The sequence below is a fragment of the Bombina bombina genome, chromosome 2, assembly GCF_027579735.1.
Source record: "Bombina bombina isolate aBomBom1 chromosome 2, aBomBom1.pri, whole genome shotgun sequence".
Taxonomy (NCBI): Eukaryota; Metazoa; Chordata; class Amphibia; order Anura; family Bombinatoridae; genus Bombina; species Bombina bombina.
The window spans coordinates 447,870,413-447,892,115 of NC_069500.1; the positions used below are offsets into that span (position 1 = coordinate 447,870,413).

Sequence of the window (21,703 nt, forward strand, 5' to 3'; positions counted from 1 at the left end):
CAAACCTTCCTGTATGTCCCCCATAAGCACATTGTATTCTCTCTTTGTGCCAGTTCTCTAATTTGAATACCGTGCAAGGCAAGGGGGAGCAACTAACAAAAGGATACTGGTTCCTGGTGGTTAGAGCTGCTCTCCCAGCAAACAGATGCAGTTATAAGTAACAGGACATGGTCATCTAAGTAAAGACAGCGGTCGGTTTCAGCAAGCTATATTGTTATATGAAGGAAATAAATGCTAGCTCTTTATAGGGCTTTAATGGATGTAATACGGCAGGACCACCTTAAGTGTTAGCCTCGCCCCCTGCCTGCGCTGACATTGGCTGAGAGGGACTGCGAGGAATGGATTGCTGAAATGCAAAACTTGTTGCTGCTCTCTGGGGCTGTGTGATCGGCAAGGGGAGAGAGTGAGGGATCTCACACTGAATCCTCCTGCCGGAGGGACGGAGGCAAACACGGGAAGTGGTCACAGGGACAGCTCGGACATTGCCCGCTGGAACACGTTAGGTGCGCTGTGTCTAGGACAAAGGGGGCCGTCCTCTACTAAGCCCGTAGTGCCGGGGACAGCACCTAATCACCAGTGGACAGCAGCAGCAGCCAGCACCCCGGACCAGCAGGCAGTGTGCTCCCTGTATATGCTCAGTAGGGACTGACCCAGGACTTTCCAGCAGTCTATTAGCCAGATGGCTACTAGACACTCCGCAGCGCAGTTACAATGACAACAGTGGCAGAGCCCATGGGCACCAGGAACATTCATTTATCATATAAATAACAGCCAGCTGCTTGTTAACTTCAACAAAACAGCGGAGATTAAACTACATTGTCTGAACTATACTGCAAGTTTATTGTTTGCTCCGATCCAATTGGACTTTCCAAAACTTTTTTTTATTGTTAAATTTCCACACTGGGGACTGTTTTCTTATATTTTGGATCCTTATTTTGCTGTGCGTGGAAAGCAAAGCAAACCTGCAGTTTAAGCGTCCAGCTCTGCATGAGATCCCAAGAAAATGTTTACTTATGATCTCACAGCTCAGGCCCTCTCAGATTACAAAATGTGAGCTCATCTGCAGACAACATTGCTTCTCACACTTGTATTTCTGCTTCCAGAGATTGTGGGGATCTGCATGAGACCTTTTTTCCCCCTTCCCTCATTCTTGCAGAGCGGTTTTGCTTTTCTGGCATTGCAAGGACTGAGTGCAATAGCATTATCAGTGGAAAGAACTGTCATGCCTTATTGATCAGTTTGGAATTATGTTTGGGCTGGAGCAGTTTGAGCCACAGATCAATAGCAGAAGCGCTGGCCAAGGAGAGAGAAGCTTTACTCAGCCCGGGATGAACATGAGCTCTCATTTTAAAAGCTCTGCTTTCCACGCCGGAGGTGCACCCGCGTCTGTGGATCCTGCAATAGGGGCTATGAATGAGCCTTCTATGATGGGAATGAACCTCAACTTAAATGGAGAGCCCTATGGGTATCATGCTAGAGGACACTTAGATGCTCATGCTGGAGGAATGCAGCAGCAGCAGCCAGTGCACGGTTTCTTTAATAACCAGCAACACCACCACGGCCACCATAGCAGCCATCCTCACCAGCATCACCCACACTTCAGCAGCAACTTTGGTGGGCCAGATGCCACAGCTTCTTGCTTGCATGGTGGCAGGCTTATGGGCTATAACAATAATCTTGGAAACCAACAAGCATTTGGGGAGGGCTATGAACAAATGGCAGAGAACCAGTCAGGAGAGGGATTTGGACAGCAAAGGTCAGGTAATATTGCTGAATTTCAACACCCTAACACTAATTCTTCTAACCACGCTGTTCCTGCACCTTGCCTTCCTCTAGACCAGTCTCCAAACCGTGCTGCTTCTTTTCATGGGCTTCCATCCTCCTCCTCCACTGATACACATAACTTGGAACAAAGGAGGATACACAGTCAAGGAAGTGTTGACCCTCTGGAATACAATTATCCCACAGATGGCCCCTCAGGACATTTTGAAGTACCTGTGTTCTCTCCTTCAGACTCAGAGGGCCATTATGGTGCTGGAAGGCAGGCCCCTGGTGGCAGCTTTTCTGGCAGTTCTGTTTTACCCAGACCTCCTGGTATAGTGGGAATGACTAAAGTTCACCCCCAGCAGCAGCATGGTGTATTCTTTGAAAGGTTTGGAGGTGCCCGAAAGATGTCAGTGGGCATGGAGCCTGGAGTGAATTCCAGACATCCCTTAATGCCACAGCAGCAGCAGCAGACAGGTTTACTTGCCAGGCAAAATTCATGCCCGCCAGCAATTACTAGGCAACAACAAACAGAAGCCAATACCTCCAACGCAAATTTACAGGACAATGGACCAGTAATGCAGAACCAGCATACACAGTTTGAATATCCTATTCATAGACTAGAGAATAGGAATATGCATCCATATACAGAATCCATGTTCAATATGCAACAGGCACCTCCACAGCAACCTCCAAATCAAAGATTGCAACACTTTGATACTCCTTATATTAATGTAACAAAAAGGCCTAGGTTTGAATTTCCAAATAATCATGGTGTGGATAACTGTGCTGCATGGAGTAATAATAACATTCACAATGCTGGCATTGAAAGTCACCTGTCTCCCTCCACATACCCTGGTCTTCCAGGTGAATACACACCTCAAGTGCCAGAAGGTTTTCCACCTGGCCCAACTCTTCAACACCCTGGATCAGATCACCAATCACTACAACAGCGTCAGAATGCAGCAATGATGATTAAACAAATGGCTTCCAGGAACCAGCAGCAAAGAATGAGACAGACAAATTTACAGCAACTGGGGCATCATGGGGACGTTAATCAAAGTGGTATTGTTCATGGAGGTCAAGTAGGGAATATGTCTCAGCCTGCCTTTGATCGTGAAGGAGGGAGGATTGGTAATTTTGACCCCCAAAACCCACATGTGGCTCAGGAAAATGCTTGGTTTCCTGGCCCTCATCCACCAGGAGATATTCTACAAAGGAGGATGGGTGGGTCAAATCTTCCTTCTGAACCTACACCTCATGATATTAATTTGCCACAAAATGGGTCAAATATGCTGTTTAGGTCAGGTGTCAATAGAATGGGTATTCAAGATTCTTTGGGGTTACCAGGAGAAGGACATGTTCAGGCCTTACATTCTCCTGGCATACATTCTCAGTTTGGAAACAACATGGCTAACCTTTCCCAAATGCAATCACCAGGGGGAGGAGTGGGCATTACAAGTACTTCTTCAGACAGAAGGATTCCTCCAGAGTTTGCAGCACCCTCTATAGGAGGACAGGCAGGATTTCCATTTGTGGGATCAAATAGGCAGTCTACCCCACACAATCCCCCAGGTGTAAACTCATCACCAAGTTCTTACCCACCACAATCTGATTTTCAAGCTAGTCAGCGATCCACTGCAAGCAAGTTAGGAGCACTTTCCCTAGGGTCTTTTAGTAAGTCAAATGCAAAAGAAAATATTTTTGGACAAAGTTGCTTAGCTGCTCTCTCCACTGCCTGTCAGAACATGATTGCTAGCTTAGGTGCTCCAAACCTCAATGTAACTTTTAATAAGAAAAGCCAAGCTGAGGGAAAGAGAAAGTTGAGTCAGACTGAAACAGACCTAAATAGCACCAGTGGGAATAATGCAAATTCTGATTATTTCACAGGGGGGTCCTCCCAAAGCAGCCAGGTACCTGGTGTGTCCAATGCCAACAGTAAATCTACAGGGCAAAGTAGTACATCTCAGCCCCCTCAAGGTGACACTAGCCTCTCCCCAAACTATAATATTGAAGCTAATCCTGGCAATGATGGAAAACCAGTTACTAGTGGTGGGAGAGGGAGGGGCAGGAGAAAAAGAGACAGTGGGCATGTAAGCCCAGGTACCTACTTTGATAAGTATTCTGCAGATAGTGGGGGTGCAATTGTAAGTCCAGGGCAGCAGAGTCAGCCTGCAAGCTCAGGGGAATCTGGCGGGACTGCACATGACAAGCCTCTCACTTCTCCATCATGGGGAAAGGGGGGTGATCTGCTTCTCAGTGACCAACCTGACCTCATGTCATCTTTGGATAGTGGAATTCAAAGTGTGACTAAATCAGATAGCAGCTCACCTCATGTTGACTTCCCAGAAGATGTTAACACAACTTATGGCAATGAAGATGAAGTGTCCTCTAGTTCAGATAATAACATATCAAAACCCAATAGTTGTCCGTTGGTTACAGGGTCTCCAAAAATTCAGAGGGGGGAACATGGACTTCTAAATGGACAAAAACCCTTGGGACTAAATCTGCTAAATAACACTACCTCTCTCCCGGACAGTTATGGTTTGAGTAGTTCTGGCCACCCTGGCACTCCAGGGATGGAACAGGTTCGCACTCCAACTAGCACATCAACACAGGATGAAATCCACCCTCTAGAGATACTCCAAGCACAGATACAGCTTCAGAGACAACAGTTCAGCATTTCTGAAGATCAGCCCTTGGGAATCAAAAATAAAAAAAATGACTGTACTGCTCAAAATGTGGACAGTGAATTGAACAGTTGTTGCTCTGACAATGTTAAAAATTCTATGAGTACTATAGACCTTGACTCTTTGATGGCAGAACATAATTCTACCTGGTACATGCCTAATGAGAAATCATTGATGGAGGTAGAAGAGGACAAATCTATCACACCTTGGGAGAAATCAAAGAGCCAACAAACCAACAAAGAAGGTATATATATTTAATTATACACATTGAATATACTCAAATTTTTCCATCTTTTAAGCTGTTAAAAATATGACGTTGATATTTTCAGAATTTTTTTTTTATTTTTTGAAGACTGGCTAATATATATTTTTTGTTTTACTGAACTTCTGATCAGCATCAGGTTACCTGAAGATTAAAGGGATTATAATATAAAATTCACAGTGACTTATACTTTAAAAGCTAACCAGATGTGGCTTTACATAAGATAAACAATTTCAAATGCTAGGTAAAGTGTTTTTTGTTTTGTTTTGTTTTTTTGTGCAACTTCATAACAATTCAACTAGTATCCAAATTGACCGTACCAAAACAAAAGTAAATCAGTATTATAATGCAGATTGCAAAAACATTTACATATTTTCTATACTAGGTGAAATATATTAAAAAATATCATTATTTCCATTATTTGCCCCATATTATACCATAACAAAATAGAAACTAGTCTTCTCTATTATACTGATAAAGTACTATCAGTTAATTAATATGAGCTACCCACAGGGCAAAGATAGAAGTTAATCAATGTTTACAGTTCAATTTACAAAACTGGGATGTGAAATATAGCCTTTTACCTTATCATTAAAGGTACCTTGTAAAGAAGCAGCCAGTTCTGCTACAATACTATTCAGTGAAACAAATTATATAAAAATGTATGCATAAAACAAGCAAAATAGATTTATATTAAAATCACAAATGTTATTTTAATATACATATTTTATTTGTTGGAAAAATACTGTTTACATTGTTTTGAATTTAATTACAAAGGACATATTATTTTTTAATAATGAGTTCATTTTTTATTGAATATTTAAAAATGCAAATGTAGTTCAGGTTTCCTAAATTGTTAATAAAGTAGTATAGTAGTGAATGTAAATTGTACAGATTTTTCTGTTCTATATATTTGTTTTATATTTTTATATATAAATATATATCTATAAAGAGACAAGTATTAAAAGAAAAATGCAATTGCTGGTTGGAATGTTTTATTCAATGTTTTATTCATGTTGAATAGCTTCATTATTTTAAGGTTTTTTAAAAAAAAAAAACTTTGTTGTAATTTATTTTTGTTTCTGCTTCGGCATATTATGTATGTTGTTTGATTTTGAATGAATATAACTTTATTTTCACAAATTCAGTTTTTGTCTGATTTCTTGAAAAATGAACTATAAAAATATTAACAATTGATAACCCCTTTTCACTATTAATCATCTACTCATAAGGTATACAAACTAAGGATTTAAACACACACACACACACATACACACACACATACACACACACACACACATTAATGAATAGGAACATTTCTTTTTTTATTTTTGCTATAAAGGTTAGTGCTACTTTTGATTTTAAGTAGCCTAAAAGTGACCTGTACCACTACATAATGTTTAGTATTAATAGGAAGAGAATGTTATAGAGTTGAAGGACTTAAGATATCAGTGAGTAGGTTACATGTAAACTAGATAGAATTTCTATGGTTTTAAAAGTGAATCATTTAATGGCCATGGTTTGGTTGGCTTTTCAGCTTGGGGTTTTGAAGCGTGAATCGTAGCCCCCGCTGTTCGCCTCTTTGTCCCCGTTTAATGCTTAGCTCAGGAGGGCTCTTATTTGAAGAATGAGTCTTTAGCATGCAGAACAGGCTCAAGAAAGCGCATCAGCATTCTGCAAGCTTTGCCTTAGTAGAAACATAAATTGGTGTGTATGGGGCTCTGCATTTCTATATTAAATGGGGTTACTCTAGCATTGCTTTATAGTATTGTTTTGTTTTTTCTTCTTGTTGCAATTTGTTTGACTTTGAGTTTCAAGTCTTATTTTTTAATCAGGTTTTCAGAATGTAGATTTTTTTTTTGCCTTTCATTGAATGTGCTTTCCAGCAGTTTCTAAAATGATGTACCAATTTTTATTGTTAGCATATATCACGACAATTAGATTTAATAATATCAGCTGGCTCAGAAGCAATAAAAGATGCAGAAAAATTAGCAATAACATTTATTTGTTATATTAATATAATTAATATATTTATTACCATTTATAGTGTAGGAGATGCAGTGACATTAGACCATAAGACTGATTTTACTTATATAGAAAAAATATTTTTATGCTATTTTTTGTCATGGCATATGGACATACACTCTAGATCACAAATTCTTCAATTGGGTATTACAACAATTTTATTTCAAGAAAATATACTTTCCAAACAATCGTTCTGCACTTACACTTACAGAGTATTTAGTTTTTGTATATCTACAAGAGTGTCTGCAAACATTTTTTAATCTCTAATATTATCTATTTAAATTTAAAAATACATTCACACTTGTTTTATTTTTCATTCCATTTGAACAATAATAGGTGCTTTTCCATCTTTTATGGCTATATCCTTTATTCAACCATGAGGAACTATTCCTCTATACTGTTTCTTCAGATCAGTAGTTATCAAAATATTACAGGAAATTGTGTGTACTATGGAACAAAATTATTCAGTGATCTCAATTTAACATTGTTGTTTTTTTTTACAATGGGTTAACACATATTTATCAAGTAATCTCTGCTGCTTTTCAGATACATTTTCTGTTTATTAATTGTGGCTACAATCATTTAACCTTACTGGCTAACCTTTGCTCTTCAGTGACACGTTTTAACTCAATGCAAGATAATTCTTCCATATAAAGAAGAAAGGAAAATAAACTTAACTAAATACTGTTCTTTTCAGTAGGCCTTTAAATATATTCTGAAAATGGTATACATGGGAAAATTAGCTACAGAAAATAACAGATATGATTTTCTCGAGTTATATTTTGTGAAGTGAGTTTATGTCTAGAGCACATGTTGACATCTCATAACTAAACGTCATTGTAAAAGAGTTTAATTTTATTTCATACAGTAGTATGCAATGATTTGTCTACTACTCCAGGGCAATGTAGTTTTTATGTTTAGAAAAAAAAAAGCTTTGGGAGTTTAAGAGTTAAGTCTGTGATATGTTGTTTTTTCCCCCCTCAAAATTCCTAAGGTCTCTGCAAATGCCTTCATTTGACATTTACTCTACAGGAACATGTAACTTAAAACCACACAGGTGTTAATCGAGCGCAATGTAATGGATACAGTTGCCCTGAATGTGTATAACATCCTTGTTTTACCTCATAATTTTCACTAGAACCTATTTTACTGCTCTGCATTTCTCTCCTAAAACGATAACCTTCTCTAAACTGTAAACAATACGTATTATTAAAAAATAACAGTATCTTAATCATTAAATATGTTACTTTTATTTTTTTTAAGGCAAGCACCCACAAACTGATAGATTAACTAAAAAACAAAAAAAATATTAAATTATTATATATATATATATGTATATATATATATATATATATATATATATATATATGTACACACATATATATACATACATATACATATTATACATACATTTCTCTCTCTCTCTCTCTCTATATATATATATATATATATATATATATTTATATATATAGCCACATAAGTGGTAAAATACATTTTATTATATTTATTGCTAACAACTGGTTCACCTTTCCAAATGCAGAATTTTATGCAATCAATTTAACATATTTAATAAATGATTTTGATAGCTGATTGTAGTGATATAGAGCAAACACACAATTCTCTTAGTGCAGATTTCAAAGGACTTTAAGCATTTCTTTTTAATGTAATTTTATATGTTATATGCTAAACTTTTTTATTTTCATAATTAGCAATCTTACCCATGGGCAATTAAAGAATATCTAAATTTCAGTAGCGGCAGGGCATGCTCTGTGACAAATTATAGTCATTAGTAAAAATGCTGTTAAATGCAATTTAAATAGCTTTTTATTTATTGACTTTAAAAATGATATCAGCAGCACATTTTACATATTATTCCTTTAAAAATGCTATGCAAAAAAAAAACACCTGTCATTTTAAGATTCACTGATATATATTTTATAAATAAATTAATCATTGCAACTGAACTGCACAAAGATTTAAAAGATTATGTTCACATTTAAAAAGTAACAATGAAAATTATCAGCCTCTGTTTGTTAAAAAAGACCTATACAGATATTATTATAAGTATGTAGAAATACTGGTTTAGCTTTGTAACTGAATTGTGCATTTACTTGTGTTGCAGCGATTATTGGTACGTAAAATCTTACAGGTGTGCACTGAGAAACAATATGTAAGCCACAAAAGTTGTGGAGCTAAACTCTTCAATATATTGTTCCTATCAAAACTATGCATAAAATATGTACTTATACACACACCCACAGTGTGCGGCTAGATGTGTAGATAGATAGATAGACGTATAGAGAGAGATAGAAAGATAGATAGACATATAGACAGATAGATAGATGATAGATAGACAGACATATAGATAGACAGACATATAGACAGAGATAGCTAGATACATACATAGATAGATAGACATATAGCTTGGTGTGAACTGTATGGCTGATTAACCTTATATTTAATTTTAAAAGAGTTTTATGTAATGGATTGAATATATGAAGATTACAGTTTTATTAGATTCCTTTAAAATGTTTACCTAATGCAAGCACATATACATATATATATATATATGTATATATATATATATATATATATATATATATATATATATATATATATATATATATATATATATATATGGGTTAGATAGATAGGTAGATAGATAGTTGGATAGATAGCTTAATGTAAAGCCTTTTGTATTTTAAATATTCTATTAGAAGTAGATATACTTTTGAATGATATGAACATAGATTTCTGTGGTATACACTTATAGTCTTAGGCTCTGAATTAAAGCTTATTTTATCTGCTTGTAATGTCACAACTATATGAAGTGGATTTATCTTACTGCGAAACAGCAAAACCAAACTCTACTAGATAAGTAACAAACTATCCGGTGATTTATTCTCTATTTTCAACATGAATTTTAAATTTCATTTCTACCTGAAGAGGCTAATTTATGAAATTTAAACTAATATTTAGATGTACTGTTTATTTATTTATTAGTTATTTATTTTAAGTAAGAGGCTTGTAAATATGAAATTGAAAGTAATTGTAGTGGTATTATATACATGAATTATTGAAGGCTCTTTTTAATTATTTTTACATTATTTTAGTTTTAAATGAACTATAAATAGTAAACTTGCTTTTAAAGAACACTAATGCATGATATTTTAGATAGAAAGGAGCAGCTGAGATTATATAGAAGGATGCAAGTCTTTTGTGCAAAACTACTTTGCTGTCTTGTTTAGTTTAGATGAGTATACATACCATGTGCGACTGCAGAAATTATTTCTTTTTTAGGGTGGGGGAGGGGTTGAAATTCTTCCTCTTGCCCCTCTTGAACCATGATACATACTTTCCAGAATATAAGTAGTATGAGTAGGTGCTCCAAGAATATAAGTGGAATGTGGTAGATAACAAATTGATTACAAATAGCATTATACATTAAAATAATTTTATTATTATTACTATTTTTATGTGGAGCCAATGATCCTTGTATATTTCTGCTATTTTTATGATGTTTAAATCTATTTATTAATTCGTAAGTTGTGGGGTTTCTTATTGCAATTAAATAAATTGTAAAAAATAATAAAAAATAAATAAAAATACCACTCTATAGAGGGATGTCTTGATTTTCTTTATATCATGGATTTTTAAAATGATGTCGATGGTAGTGGGCGAAATTCCTTTTACACTTTTCTCCACCCACTTCCACCCATCCTAGAGTGAGCTGCAGTGTCTGACATGGAAAGGGTTAACATAACATTGAAAAGGGGGTGAGGTCAAGGATCAATATTTGTGCTCCTATGCAGGCTAGAGAATGAATAGAGAATGAAATTGAGAAAATACCGACAATGCTCTCACAATATGCCTGCAAATTTACTGGTGTGTGTGGACAATGGCAATAGAGGAAAATGACTGAAAAACTATAAACAAAGGCATACATAAATATATAATGCAGCAACTAACACAATAAAAAATGGTTACACAATAATGAAGAAGTTGATCAAACAATTCTTATTGGTATATTCCGTATTTATTCTCCCTGACTCTAATAAAATAAAGAACACATTGTTTACACACTGGAACATATAGAAATAAACCGTTTCACATCATATCAAGTAAGTGGTTAATCATCTAGTTTTCCAAAACTGATATCTGTTTTCTATAATTTCTTCTATATATAGAATAAATCGAAACCAGTTAGTCTTCTTCATGCTGCAGAGCAGTATAACCTCAGAAAAGTTAAAAAAATGAGCATGTGCAAGACTTATTTTTAATTCCAGTAGTAGCAGTATAAACTTGCTTTTAAATAAAATATGTCCTTTTGGTTAACTAACTGCTATTAAAACAAAACTTAAGTTGTTATGTGGTGTTTTTGTTAAATATAAACCAGATGAACTTCATCAGCAGATGTAAAACACAGGACACACAAGCTACATTGTTATTGACTTCATATAAAATGGACATTATAACTGAGGTTGGTGGTAAATCATTTTTAACAACATATACAAAATGTAGCCATTTGCTAGGCAAATCTATATTTTTTAAAAGCACTCACCTATAGGTGATGTAATTCATGCTTGATTTTAATCTATTATGTTTAAATATAGTTTGGGTGTACACAAGGAAGGGGCAAGAAGATACAGATATTGTAATTATATATTGATTTATTGATAATAGCAATACTTTGGGACACGCATTGGGGTTGCATGGCATGTCACTCATCAACTGCCTCTCAATGTCGTAATTCTTTCTGTACGTTCAAGACCTGGTTTTCCTAGCTGCAGGCCACCATGGACCCATTGGGTTGTTGAATTGCCTGGTATGAAGAAAAGTTGGATTTCTTGCTAGTATTTTATACACATCTAAAAATATAATTTGATATTCTACTCAGCTATGCCCACTCAAATAGTTTCCCTTAACCAATTGCAAATCTTCTTTGCACCAGCTTATATATGATACAGCATTCCCTTTAAAGATCATTGATTACTTGGTGGGATATGTATAGCTGATGGAACTTATATTTCATTTTTAAAAACTTTTATATAATGGTATGAAGCTATAAAAATGACAGATTCCTTTAATATGTTTACCTCATTTACACTTTTATTGTAGATATAGACATATATAAATAGGGATAAATAGATAGGGGTTATGGAGATAGATAGAGCGATAGATAGACAGATAGATACAAATTGAAGAAATATATTTGAATAAAGAAATATGACTATTTGAAGCAAGCATATATTTCATTCACATCTTTTTTTAATCTTCTGCCATGTTCCTTTTCCTCTTTCTACAAATTCCTGAGAGAGGAGAGGTATAGCAGAAAAGAGATTACAAGAAAAAATGTGACCTTCAGGTTCTGTGAGTATCATTTCTTTTTTGTATCATCAATTTTCCTCCTTTTCTTAAATTCTATGTTGGTTCCCTTTAGTGTACCAAAGGCTACAATGCACAATACTCTATTTCAGATCAATAGTGTAAATAGCCTCAGAGAGTGTTTGTATGAAGAGGTAATTAGTCTATCATGTTAAATTACATTTTCTTTTTACAAAATGTGAGAAAGTTGAACGGCTATTTTTTATGTCTTTGTAGCTTGGAACAAAACACTATATTATAGTTTTAACCCATTCTGTGAAGAATCTAGCTTTCTATGGTTCAATTCTACTATGAATAGATTTTATTGTAGAATTTGTGTGTGTGTAAATTCACAATACGGACTGCAAATGGGAAGCTAGAAATTGTATTCAACTTTGATACAAGCCCTAACTACTCTGTGAGTCTATTGTGTGTCACTATAAAAACTGCATATATCAAATAATGCGGATTGGATTTGTAGAGCTGCTAAACATACAGTACTTAAAATACTATATATGATGCCACATGCTTGAGTGCTTTTATTGTAAAGTTAATTTCATTTAGGCTTTTAAGAGAAACTAATGCTATAAGGTCACCTCATTAAATAGCACTTGTAGTTTTATTGGTCTAAGAAAGAGTATGTCAACTTTGAAGGTTACTGTGCCTTTTAATTAACTAACGGAGGATGGACACATTTGAGTAGAAAAAAACAAAATTAGGAAAGATATTTTAGAAGTAAGAGTTTTTACAATGGTAGATAGATATACATACATACATACATACATACATACACCTTACTTATATATTGGGTTATCTTATTAACCCTATATCCATACAGGCTGAAATAGGCTTTCAAGTCTGCAGAAAATGAACCTTTGTTTTATATGGGAATGTGTGTGTGTGTGTGTGGCTTGGTAGAAACTAGCAAACAATAATAATGTGCAAGAGTAATAATAATAATATATTAGCTGAAACTGTATATTTTGTAGTTGGTCCTTAAATTATGAAACACAACACAGATTAAAGAAATTGTATGGTGAGAAGTAAATATTTTATTTATTATTTTGTGAATTAGGTAATATTTTTTATTCCTTCCCTATCTATAGATTGAAGTCAGTTTACTAGTAGGAAAACATATATGATGCATATATTGCAGGTATAAGATTATTTAAAGTGCTAGAAACATAAAAAGAAATCTGCCCTGAATATAATAAAGGGTTTAATGTTACTGTATTTTTGTGTTTATACATATATTCTTAGTACGTCAGGTAACACTGAGTTATACATATATAACGCTTTATATATATATATATATATATATATATATATATATATATATATATATATATATATATAGTAAACAATTGTGACTTTTTCAAATAAATTATTCATATTTATTACATTTTATAAACTGTCATGCTGTTAAGAGATAAAATAATATTTAATCTATATAAAAATGAAAAATATTTATAGTTTAGTCCAGAGAATAATTCAGTCATAGTTTTTTGTTTTAATGTCATTTTAACGATATAAGGTTCTCCATTTGTGAAATATAGCCTGTTTTGTCCAGTTGAGCTATTTCTTTGAGACAGTGTAATTCATTTACAGCTTGTGGCTATCTTGTAAATAAATAAGTTTTATTTCAGTAAAATAATATGTCTCTAATACTTTTTGTGGAAAATAATGATCTATCTCACACATTCACAAACACAAACTAACATATCAAGCTAGCTAATGATTTAGTTTGATCACTTGTATAATATAATAGTCAAATTAATAGTTTGCAGATTTCTATTGTATAGATGCATAGTATTGTCTACTGATTTTTCTTTTTTTCTTTATAAAGATAGTATCAGTGGGGATTAACCATAGCAGTGATGGACTATTAGTCTCACCAGTGGGACGTATATGAAGCTCTTGAATTCTCAAAAAGGACATATAGTACTTGGTCCAATAGCAAACATGTTTTAAAGGACCAGAATTGCATAAGTAACAAATGGATAATAAAAAGGCAATGCATTTCAAATGAGTCCTCTATTTCTTCTGACAAATGATGTTTTCCACGCCCCTTGTATCACATGATAGCCATTAGCCAATCACCAAACTCATATACATATAAACTATGAACTCTTACACATGAGCAGTAGGGGCTAGTGCCTCAGTAAGTGTGCATGTAAACAGATTTTGCACATTTTGATATGGGAATCAAAACATTGTGTGCTCCAACTGAATCAAGAAGTTTAATTTTGTCTTTAGTGTCCCTTTAACCTACTTTGTGTAAGATTATGGTTGAATAAGAGTGTTGGTGTTTCGTGGGATAAAATAGAGGAAAGTTTAGGAGCTAAGGGCCGGCATGTTGAATTTCACTTTACACAATGGGTACATTGTCCATTGAGGGGTTATAGCCACCCAATTGAGAATACAGCTCAGCACATGCTCCTTGATGTCACCGGAATCCCTTGATATACAAGTTTTTTTGCTGTGCTTGGATTAACCTATCCACAATCCCATAAATCTTTTTCTAACTGCATTTTATGCAGTGTACAATTACAAATATACTAAAGCATTGGTTTTGCTTTCATTTCCGGATTAATGTTTGCATGTGGAAAATGGGTTTGTGGCTCAGATAGAATAGTTTATTTGGCTGACCAACAGTCCAATAAATCTTTTAATCATACAACGTATTCAGTTGCCTAGCTTCTTTTTAGCATTAGATAAAATATGTTTTTGATATTTATATCATAATAATAAAAATAAATAACATTAACATCTAAGATTTATTGCCTCTTATTGAGTTTAAAACAGACATTGTATTATGTGGTGCTAATCATATTGTGGTCAGTTTATCAGTTTTGAGTATGTATTAGAAAGTGTCAATATGTGGAGTAAACCAATCGTATCAGTATGAAATATTATGTACAGGGCTATTGTATGGCCTCTTGAGACAAAAATATAATCTAGAAATCACAAGTAAATATGTATAACCTGACTAATAAATTATAGCAATTTAAACTCAAAAGCAATGTTTAGTTACACTTTCTATTGCTTTATAAATAAGGATATATATACAGTTAAATTATATTAAAGTAAAAAAAATAAAAATAAAAAAAAGCTGTAGCAATGGTTATATGAACCATAAAAAATTAAAGCTTCCAATCAAAGCAACCTGATTCTGGGGCTCAATGGGCATTAATTACATCAGTGGGAAGCACAGTAGTTTATTTTCTTTATTTTTTTAAATTGAATTTGGGGCAGAATCAAATTTGTAAATCTCTATAAAAAAAATGGAAATTCTCATGTTAGTAAAAACTTTTTTTAAAAAAGGCAAAATGTGAAGGATTATCATTGCATCCAATAACAATTACAGATGCACAATTAAATAAATAAATTCAGAAAAAAATCTAATTTGCATGCTGTTTTCACGTCAAGTGTTCTGTTTGGATTTGATAGAAAATAATCTCCATATTCTATTTATAGTCTGTATTTCTCTTGCATTACAACCATTCCTATCAGTTTATTTAATAAATTTGTGTTAAGATGTATTGAAATTAAAATTATATATGCAAAAATATTCAGCTAATCTATGCACATAAAAACTAGTAATATATACAGTACATATATAATTATTATTTAATTATGTCTCACCATGATTTGAAATGGTTGACACTGTCTCAGCTCAATTGAATAACTAATTACTTGAATAATTTGGTGAGATTTTCTAATTTTCATAAAGACTGTGAATAATGCAGAAAATATTAATTGGCACACAAATGGCAGTTGAAGTTGCAATGATATATTTTTTGGCCATTATTCCAAGCTCAGGTGTGTTTTTTTGCATAACTAAAAATATATGTATATATGTGTACATATCTTTTTAAATACACACACAAAATATACTTACATCAATAAACTACATAATGACTATTTTTCTTAGAGGACTTTTATATAGCCCAGCTACACATTTTTCCATTAAAAAGCTGGAGCAAAGGATTTTGGGTAAGGATATGCAAATGAACACCAGAATGCTCCCTTTTACTTAAAATATTTATCAAGCACAGTTTTCCTTCTTGCTAGTGCACTGCTCTAGGCATATTTTAAGCAGAGTAGAAATTGAAGAGAACAACAAGAATAATCACATGTGGACAACTGTTTTAGCCTTTTTAGACCTCACCAACACATGACAGGTTTCTGCTTTCTGTGTAGTGAAGCTGGTATATGGATTCCAAACCAGCCTCAGTATAAATTATGGTGAATAAGAAAGATGAGGAAAAAAACTGTTCCTCTGTTAGTATAGTGACACACAATAGATCTTTGTATAGCCCATCTGCACATTTTCCACTGGTGCAAAGGTTTCTGGGCAATGATATGCAAATGAGCTGCACAGTGCCTCACCTTTTTGCTTTTGTGTTTAAAACTGATATAAGAAAAGAAAAAAAAAAGATGCATTATGGATTTCATTTGCATATCCTTGCACAGAATCCTCAGATCCAGTGGAAGCACTGATAGTTTTTTTGTAATAAATGTGTAGATGAATTATACAATGATCTATTGCGTATCAGTTTATTCACAGTGCAGGAGGTTTTTTTTCTCATCTTTTTTGCTCTCCGTAACTTACACTGAGACTGATTTATATTGGAAAACAAAATGTACAAGTTTGTCAGAAAATCTGTTATAGTAAAAGTTCAGTTTTAAGGACCGAGGCTAAACTACTGTATATATTTATTTAGAACAGTGGAGAAACTGCTAGAGGAGTAGCTTCTAGTAGAATAGAAGAGAGTAAACACAGGAACGTTATTTTAGAATATCTCTGATGTGCATCCTGTGTGTTAGTGAAGTATAGGTTATATATAAACTTTATAAAGGAATATGCAGTCTAATGTAACCTCTTGTTCTCAACTAATGTCAAAACTCTTTATCTCCTTTATGTTCAATTTTGAATTGATTCATTTGTAATTAATTTCTTCCTAGGATCACATGCTCAAATGCTAGTATAACAAATAGGATGTACGTGACATCTTGAATCTCAAACCATCGGAATATTTTTAAATATTACTTATGCAAAGATTCTATATTGCAAGAGGTATCTAAAGAGGCCAAAGAAAAGGACATTGATTTTGTGTGCATGACATTTCTTCACATGGTCTGTGCAAGGGTTAAAGAAGAAACAAAGAAACACAGTATATCTGTTCATTTTGAATCACTATTAGGAAACTGTATGGTTTACTAATGACATAGTGAAAGAAAATAAGTGACCATTTAAAGGAATAGTCTAGTCAAAATTAAACTTTCATGATTCAGATAAGCAACTTTTTAATTTACTCCTATTATCAATTTTTCTTCATTCTCTTGGTTTGTTTATTTGAAAAAGCAAGAATGTAAGCTTAGGAGCCAGACCATTTTTGGTTCAGAACCTGAGTAGCACTTTCTGATTGGTGTCTAAATGTAGCCACCAATCAGCAAGCACTACCCAGGTACTGAACCAAAAATGGGCCGGCTCCTAAGCTTACATTCAAATAAAGATACCAAGAGAACGAAGGAAAAATAGATTATAGGAGTAAATTAGAAAGTTGCTTAAAATTTCATACTCTAAATCATGAAAGTTTAATTTTGACTAGATTATTCATTTAATACACACATACGTCCCATTAAATGTTAGCAAGGCAGGCTGGTAACTCCCATTGAAGTCACTAAGAGTTACAGCCAAAAAAAGTTAATTTGTAATCTTGTTTGATGAATTACTGTAGTGACTCATACCTTGTATGGATCTACACAGTATTCACTGTTAGTTACTATGCACTTTTTATCTTTTAATGTTATTTTATAGTGACTACATTTCTTACACAAACTGTGATGCTTCCACTGGGGAAAATAACATAATAGCTAACAGCACTCAAAAATAAAATAACACTTTTACCCCAGTTTACTTCTATTATCTATTTAGCTTGGTTCCTTTTGTATCCTTTGTTGAAAAACATTCCTAGATAGACTCAGTTGCAGCAATACACTACTGGGAGCTAGCTGCTGATTAGTGGCTACACATATATGCCTCTTTTCATTGGCTCACCCAGTATGTTCAGCTAGCTCACAGTTGTTCATTGTGGCTCCTATAATAAAGGATACCAAGAGAATACAACAAATGTGGTAGTAGAAGAAAATTAGGAAGTTGTTTAAAGTTGTATGTTCTATTTGGATCATGAAAAAAGTTGGGTTCCGTGTCCTTTAAAAAAAAAAAAAAAAAAAAAAAAAAACACAACAAAAACATTGATATGTTCTAATACCCAGGTGACTGTTTATTTCCAGTAATAAATAATACAGCATTACATTCAAAAACTATACTCTTGATTAAGCCGAACTATAACTAAAAGGTCATTTAAAAAGAAAGTTAACTGTATCAGTATTTTATCATTTTAATTCAGTAATTTATGTTTGATGTTTTTTTTTTTTTTTTTTAAAAACTTTATATATAACATTTTGTTTTTCGTAAGAAAATTTGTTCAATGCTAAAAAAGATGGCAAAATAATGTATACTAGAAGCTTAAAAATGAGAATATTCTTTAGTTATTAGTAAATAGATTCATAAGTTTAGTTGCATGAGATAGTTACAAGGATATAAAGTTATCTAAATCCTGTTGTAATAGTTGTGTGTTCTTTGTGTGCATGAATCTGTTGTTTATCTGTCAAATATTTGTTCTGTTCCAGTGTGATCCAACCTGAATTCTGCTTCTGATTTTAGAAGGAAATTGCAACTAGACGTTTCTTAGCTTTATGTTTAAAGAGACATTTTAAAATAATAATTTAATAATATCATTTCTTAGTCCAATGTATTATTACATACAGAGATGTATTCAAAGCAAAGATTAGCCTTAGAGTAACATGTAGATATATTTTTATAATTAGTTGTTTTAATAATGAAAATATATAGTATATGTTTATAAAGGTTTAGTTTCTACAAGGTACTTTAGTTTCTATAAAATAATAGGCAGTGCCATATTTGAACCAGTTTTCTTTTAATCTCTGTTTTGACAGTGGGGCCCATTTATCAAGCTCCGAATGGAGCTTGTGGGGCCGTGTTTCTGGCGAGTCTTCAGACTCGCCAGAAACAGCAGTTATGAAGCAGCGGTCACAAAGACCGCTGCTCCATAACCCTGTACGCCTGCTCTGATGAGGCGGACAGCTTGGCCGCGAGTCTGCAGGGGGCGGCGTTGCAGCAGCAGCTCTTGTGAGCTGCTGGTGCAATGCTGAATACGGAGAGCATATTGCTCTCCGCATTCAGCGAGGTCTTGCGGACCTGATCCACACTGTCGGATCAGGTCCGCAAGACCTTTGATAAATAGGCCCCAGTGTCTTTTATTGCATGTTTATATATGTCCCTAATTGTCCACAGCAGAAAGGATAAATAAGGGGGGAATTAAGTAAAAATATGGTGATGCCCATTACTTTATAGAAAATCAGTAGGCTTTAGAAAACTAACAATTTAAGTTCACAAAATAAGTAATGAAAGTATGTTGCAAAGTTTAACCACAAAAAATAAAACATTTTTATATTTCAATCTTGTACTGCTTAATATCCCTTTAAAGTATATAGTTATACTTACTCTGGAGCTGAAAACATCAGGTAAGCCAATCAGGATTGCCATACATAGGTAGTGGCATATGACCCGCACAGAGCACTGGCTGTTCTCAAGTCTGCATGTCCGTCCTGGGGGTTAAATGCATAGTTTGCAACAAATAGTTGTTTAATAACAAACTGTGTTATCTCATCAGAATGTCTCTTTAAAGGGATATTGTAGTGCAAAAAGTAGATGCTCTAATTTGTTAGAACATTTCATTTTAGCACTACTGACCCTGCAGGTCTAACCCCTGCTAAGTTAAAGGGATATGAAACCCAAGTTTCTTCTTTCATGATTCAGACAGAGCATGCAATTTTAAGCAACTTTCTAATTTACTCCTATTATCAATTTTTCTTCATTCTCTTTGTATCTTTATTTGAAAAAGCAGGAACGTAGGCTTAGGAGCCGGTACATTTTTGGTTCAATACCCTGGATAGCGCTTGCTGATTGGTGGCTACATTTAGTCACCAATCAGTCAGCGCTACCAAAGTTTTGAGCCGGTTCCTAATCTTAGATTCCTACTTTTCAAATAAAGATACCAAGAGAAGAAAGAAAAATTGATAATACGGGTAAATTATATCGTTGCTTAAGATTGCATGTTCGGTCTGTATGATAAAAGAAAAATGTGGGTTTCATATCCCTTTAAGGTTCTGCTTGTGAGCTGCAGAAAAAAGGCTGGTGGCCCGATCAGCAGTGACAGGCACCTAACCCCACTAATCACCATCCGTGCCTGCTTGGGATCAGAGGTTGTCTGTGGCTCCTGAGAGGCACTTTAACTGTATTTAACCCCTTTTCTGGGGATAAAAAGATAGACAGTGTGGTCAGTAGTGCTAATGTAATTTTGACACTATAATGTCCTTTTAAATTAAGTGCTAAGATATATTTTTCAATTTAAGAACTGAGTGGTTAGTTGTTTAATTGTATACAGGCATTAATGTTGTCTATTTTCTTGTGCAGTATATATATAAACATGTATATTATTTCTTCCTTAGTTAAATATTTGCTTCACATGAGCAGAAGTAATAATTCACTTGTTTTCATTTCCTTTTCATTTGTCTGTCAAAAGATCTGTGTTATACCTTGTTGAATTTGAAAGCTACAACAACATAAAAATAAAGAAGCATATAATCCATTCTACTAGTGAAATGATACTTGTCTGTATTGCTGAGGATCGTCACAGTTTGATGAAGATCACTTTACTGTAGTGTCTGTAAAAAAGCTTACATACTTAATATATATATAGCTGAATTTGGCAAATGGATTTTTCTGAAGTACTCTAAAGCCAGTTTTAGAAAGTCTAAGCATTAAATTGTCAGTGTGTACAATATAATTATTTCAGCACAATGTTGATTTTTTTTGGTAACACAATTTCTAGAACTGTAGGTACCACTGTCATACATGAATCTATAGGCTCATATGGTCTGCCCTTATATCTAATAAGCATATGTAATCCTCTGACTAGCCTTATGCATACTTCAGACATTCTTGACTTTAACTGTATGCATCTTTACTATCCTTAAAGGGACAGTGTACACTAATATTTTCTTCATTTTAATGTCTTCCCAATTATCTAATTATCTATTTTACCTATTGGTGTGTTAAATTCTTCACCTTTTTTTCTATTTGAAATAGCTGGTTTTGACAACTGTTTCCAGACCTATACTGAACAGTTCTGGTTAAAAAAAAAAGCATATAAAGAAGAATGTTTAGATAAAATAATGCTCACAGTGCGGGACAAGAGGAACTAAAATGTAATGTAAATAGTAATAAAGATAAGGGGGCTTTGTGTAAATAATTAGACAGATAACATAATGGAGTATTCTCTCCCTACAAGATCAGCCTACTGTATAGGGTTGTGGTTTCAGTTAGCAGAAACAGCTATTTCATATACACAAATATACCCAAAGGAACAATTCATCATCCATTTTAAGCTCTGTAGCTGGTATAACTAGTATTTGGTAACACATTAAAAAGAACCTAATTTTACAG

The 21,703-nt window shown here is 33.8% G+C and overlaps 1 protein-coding gene across 1 annotated transcript in view; it reads left to right on the plus strand.

Annotated features, from left to right (window-relative positions):
• The first annotated feature begins 217 nt into the window (after positions 1-217).
• MN1 (MN1 proto-oncogene, transcriptional regulator) overlaps positions 218-21,703 on the plus strand; it is a 61,179-nt gene continuing 39,693 nt past the window's right edge. Inside the window, exon 1 of the mRNA XM_053699804.1 lies at positions 218-4,698. Within this exon, the coding sequence (XP_053555779.1) occupies positions 1,248-4,698 (3,451 nt within the window). The 5' untranslated portion in view covers positions 218-1,247. The remainder of the gene's footprint in view (positions 4,699-21,703) is intronic.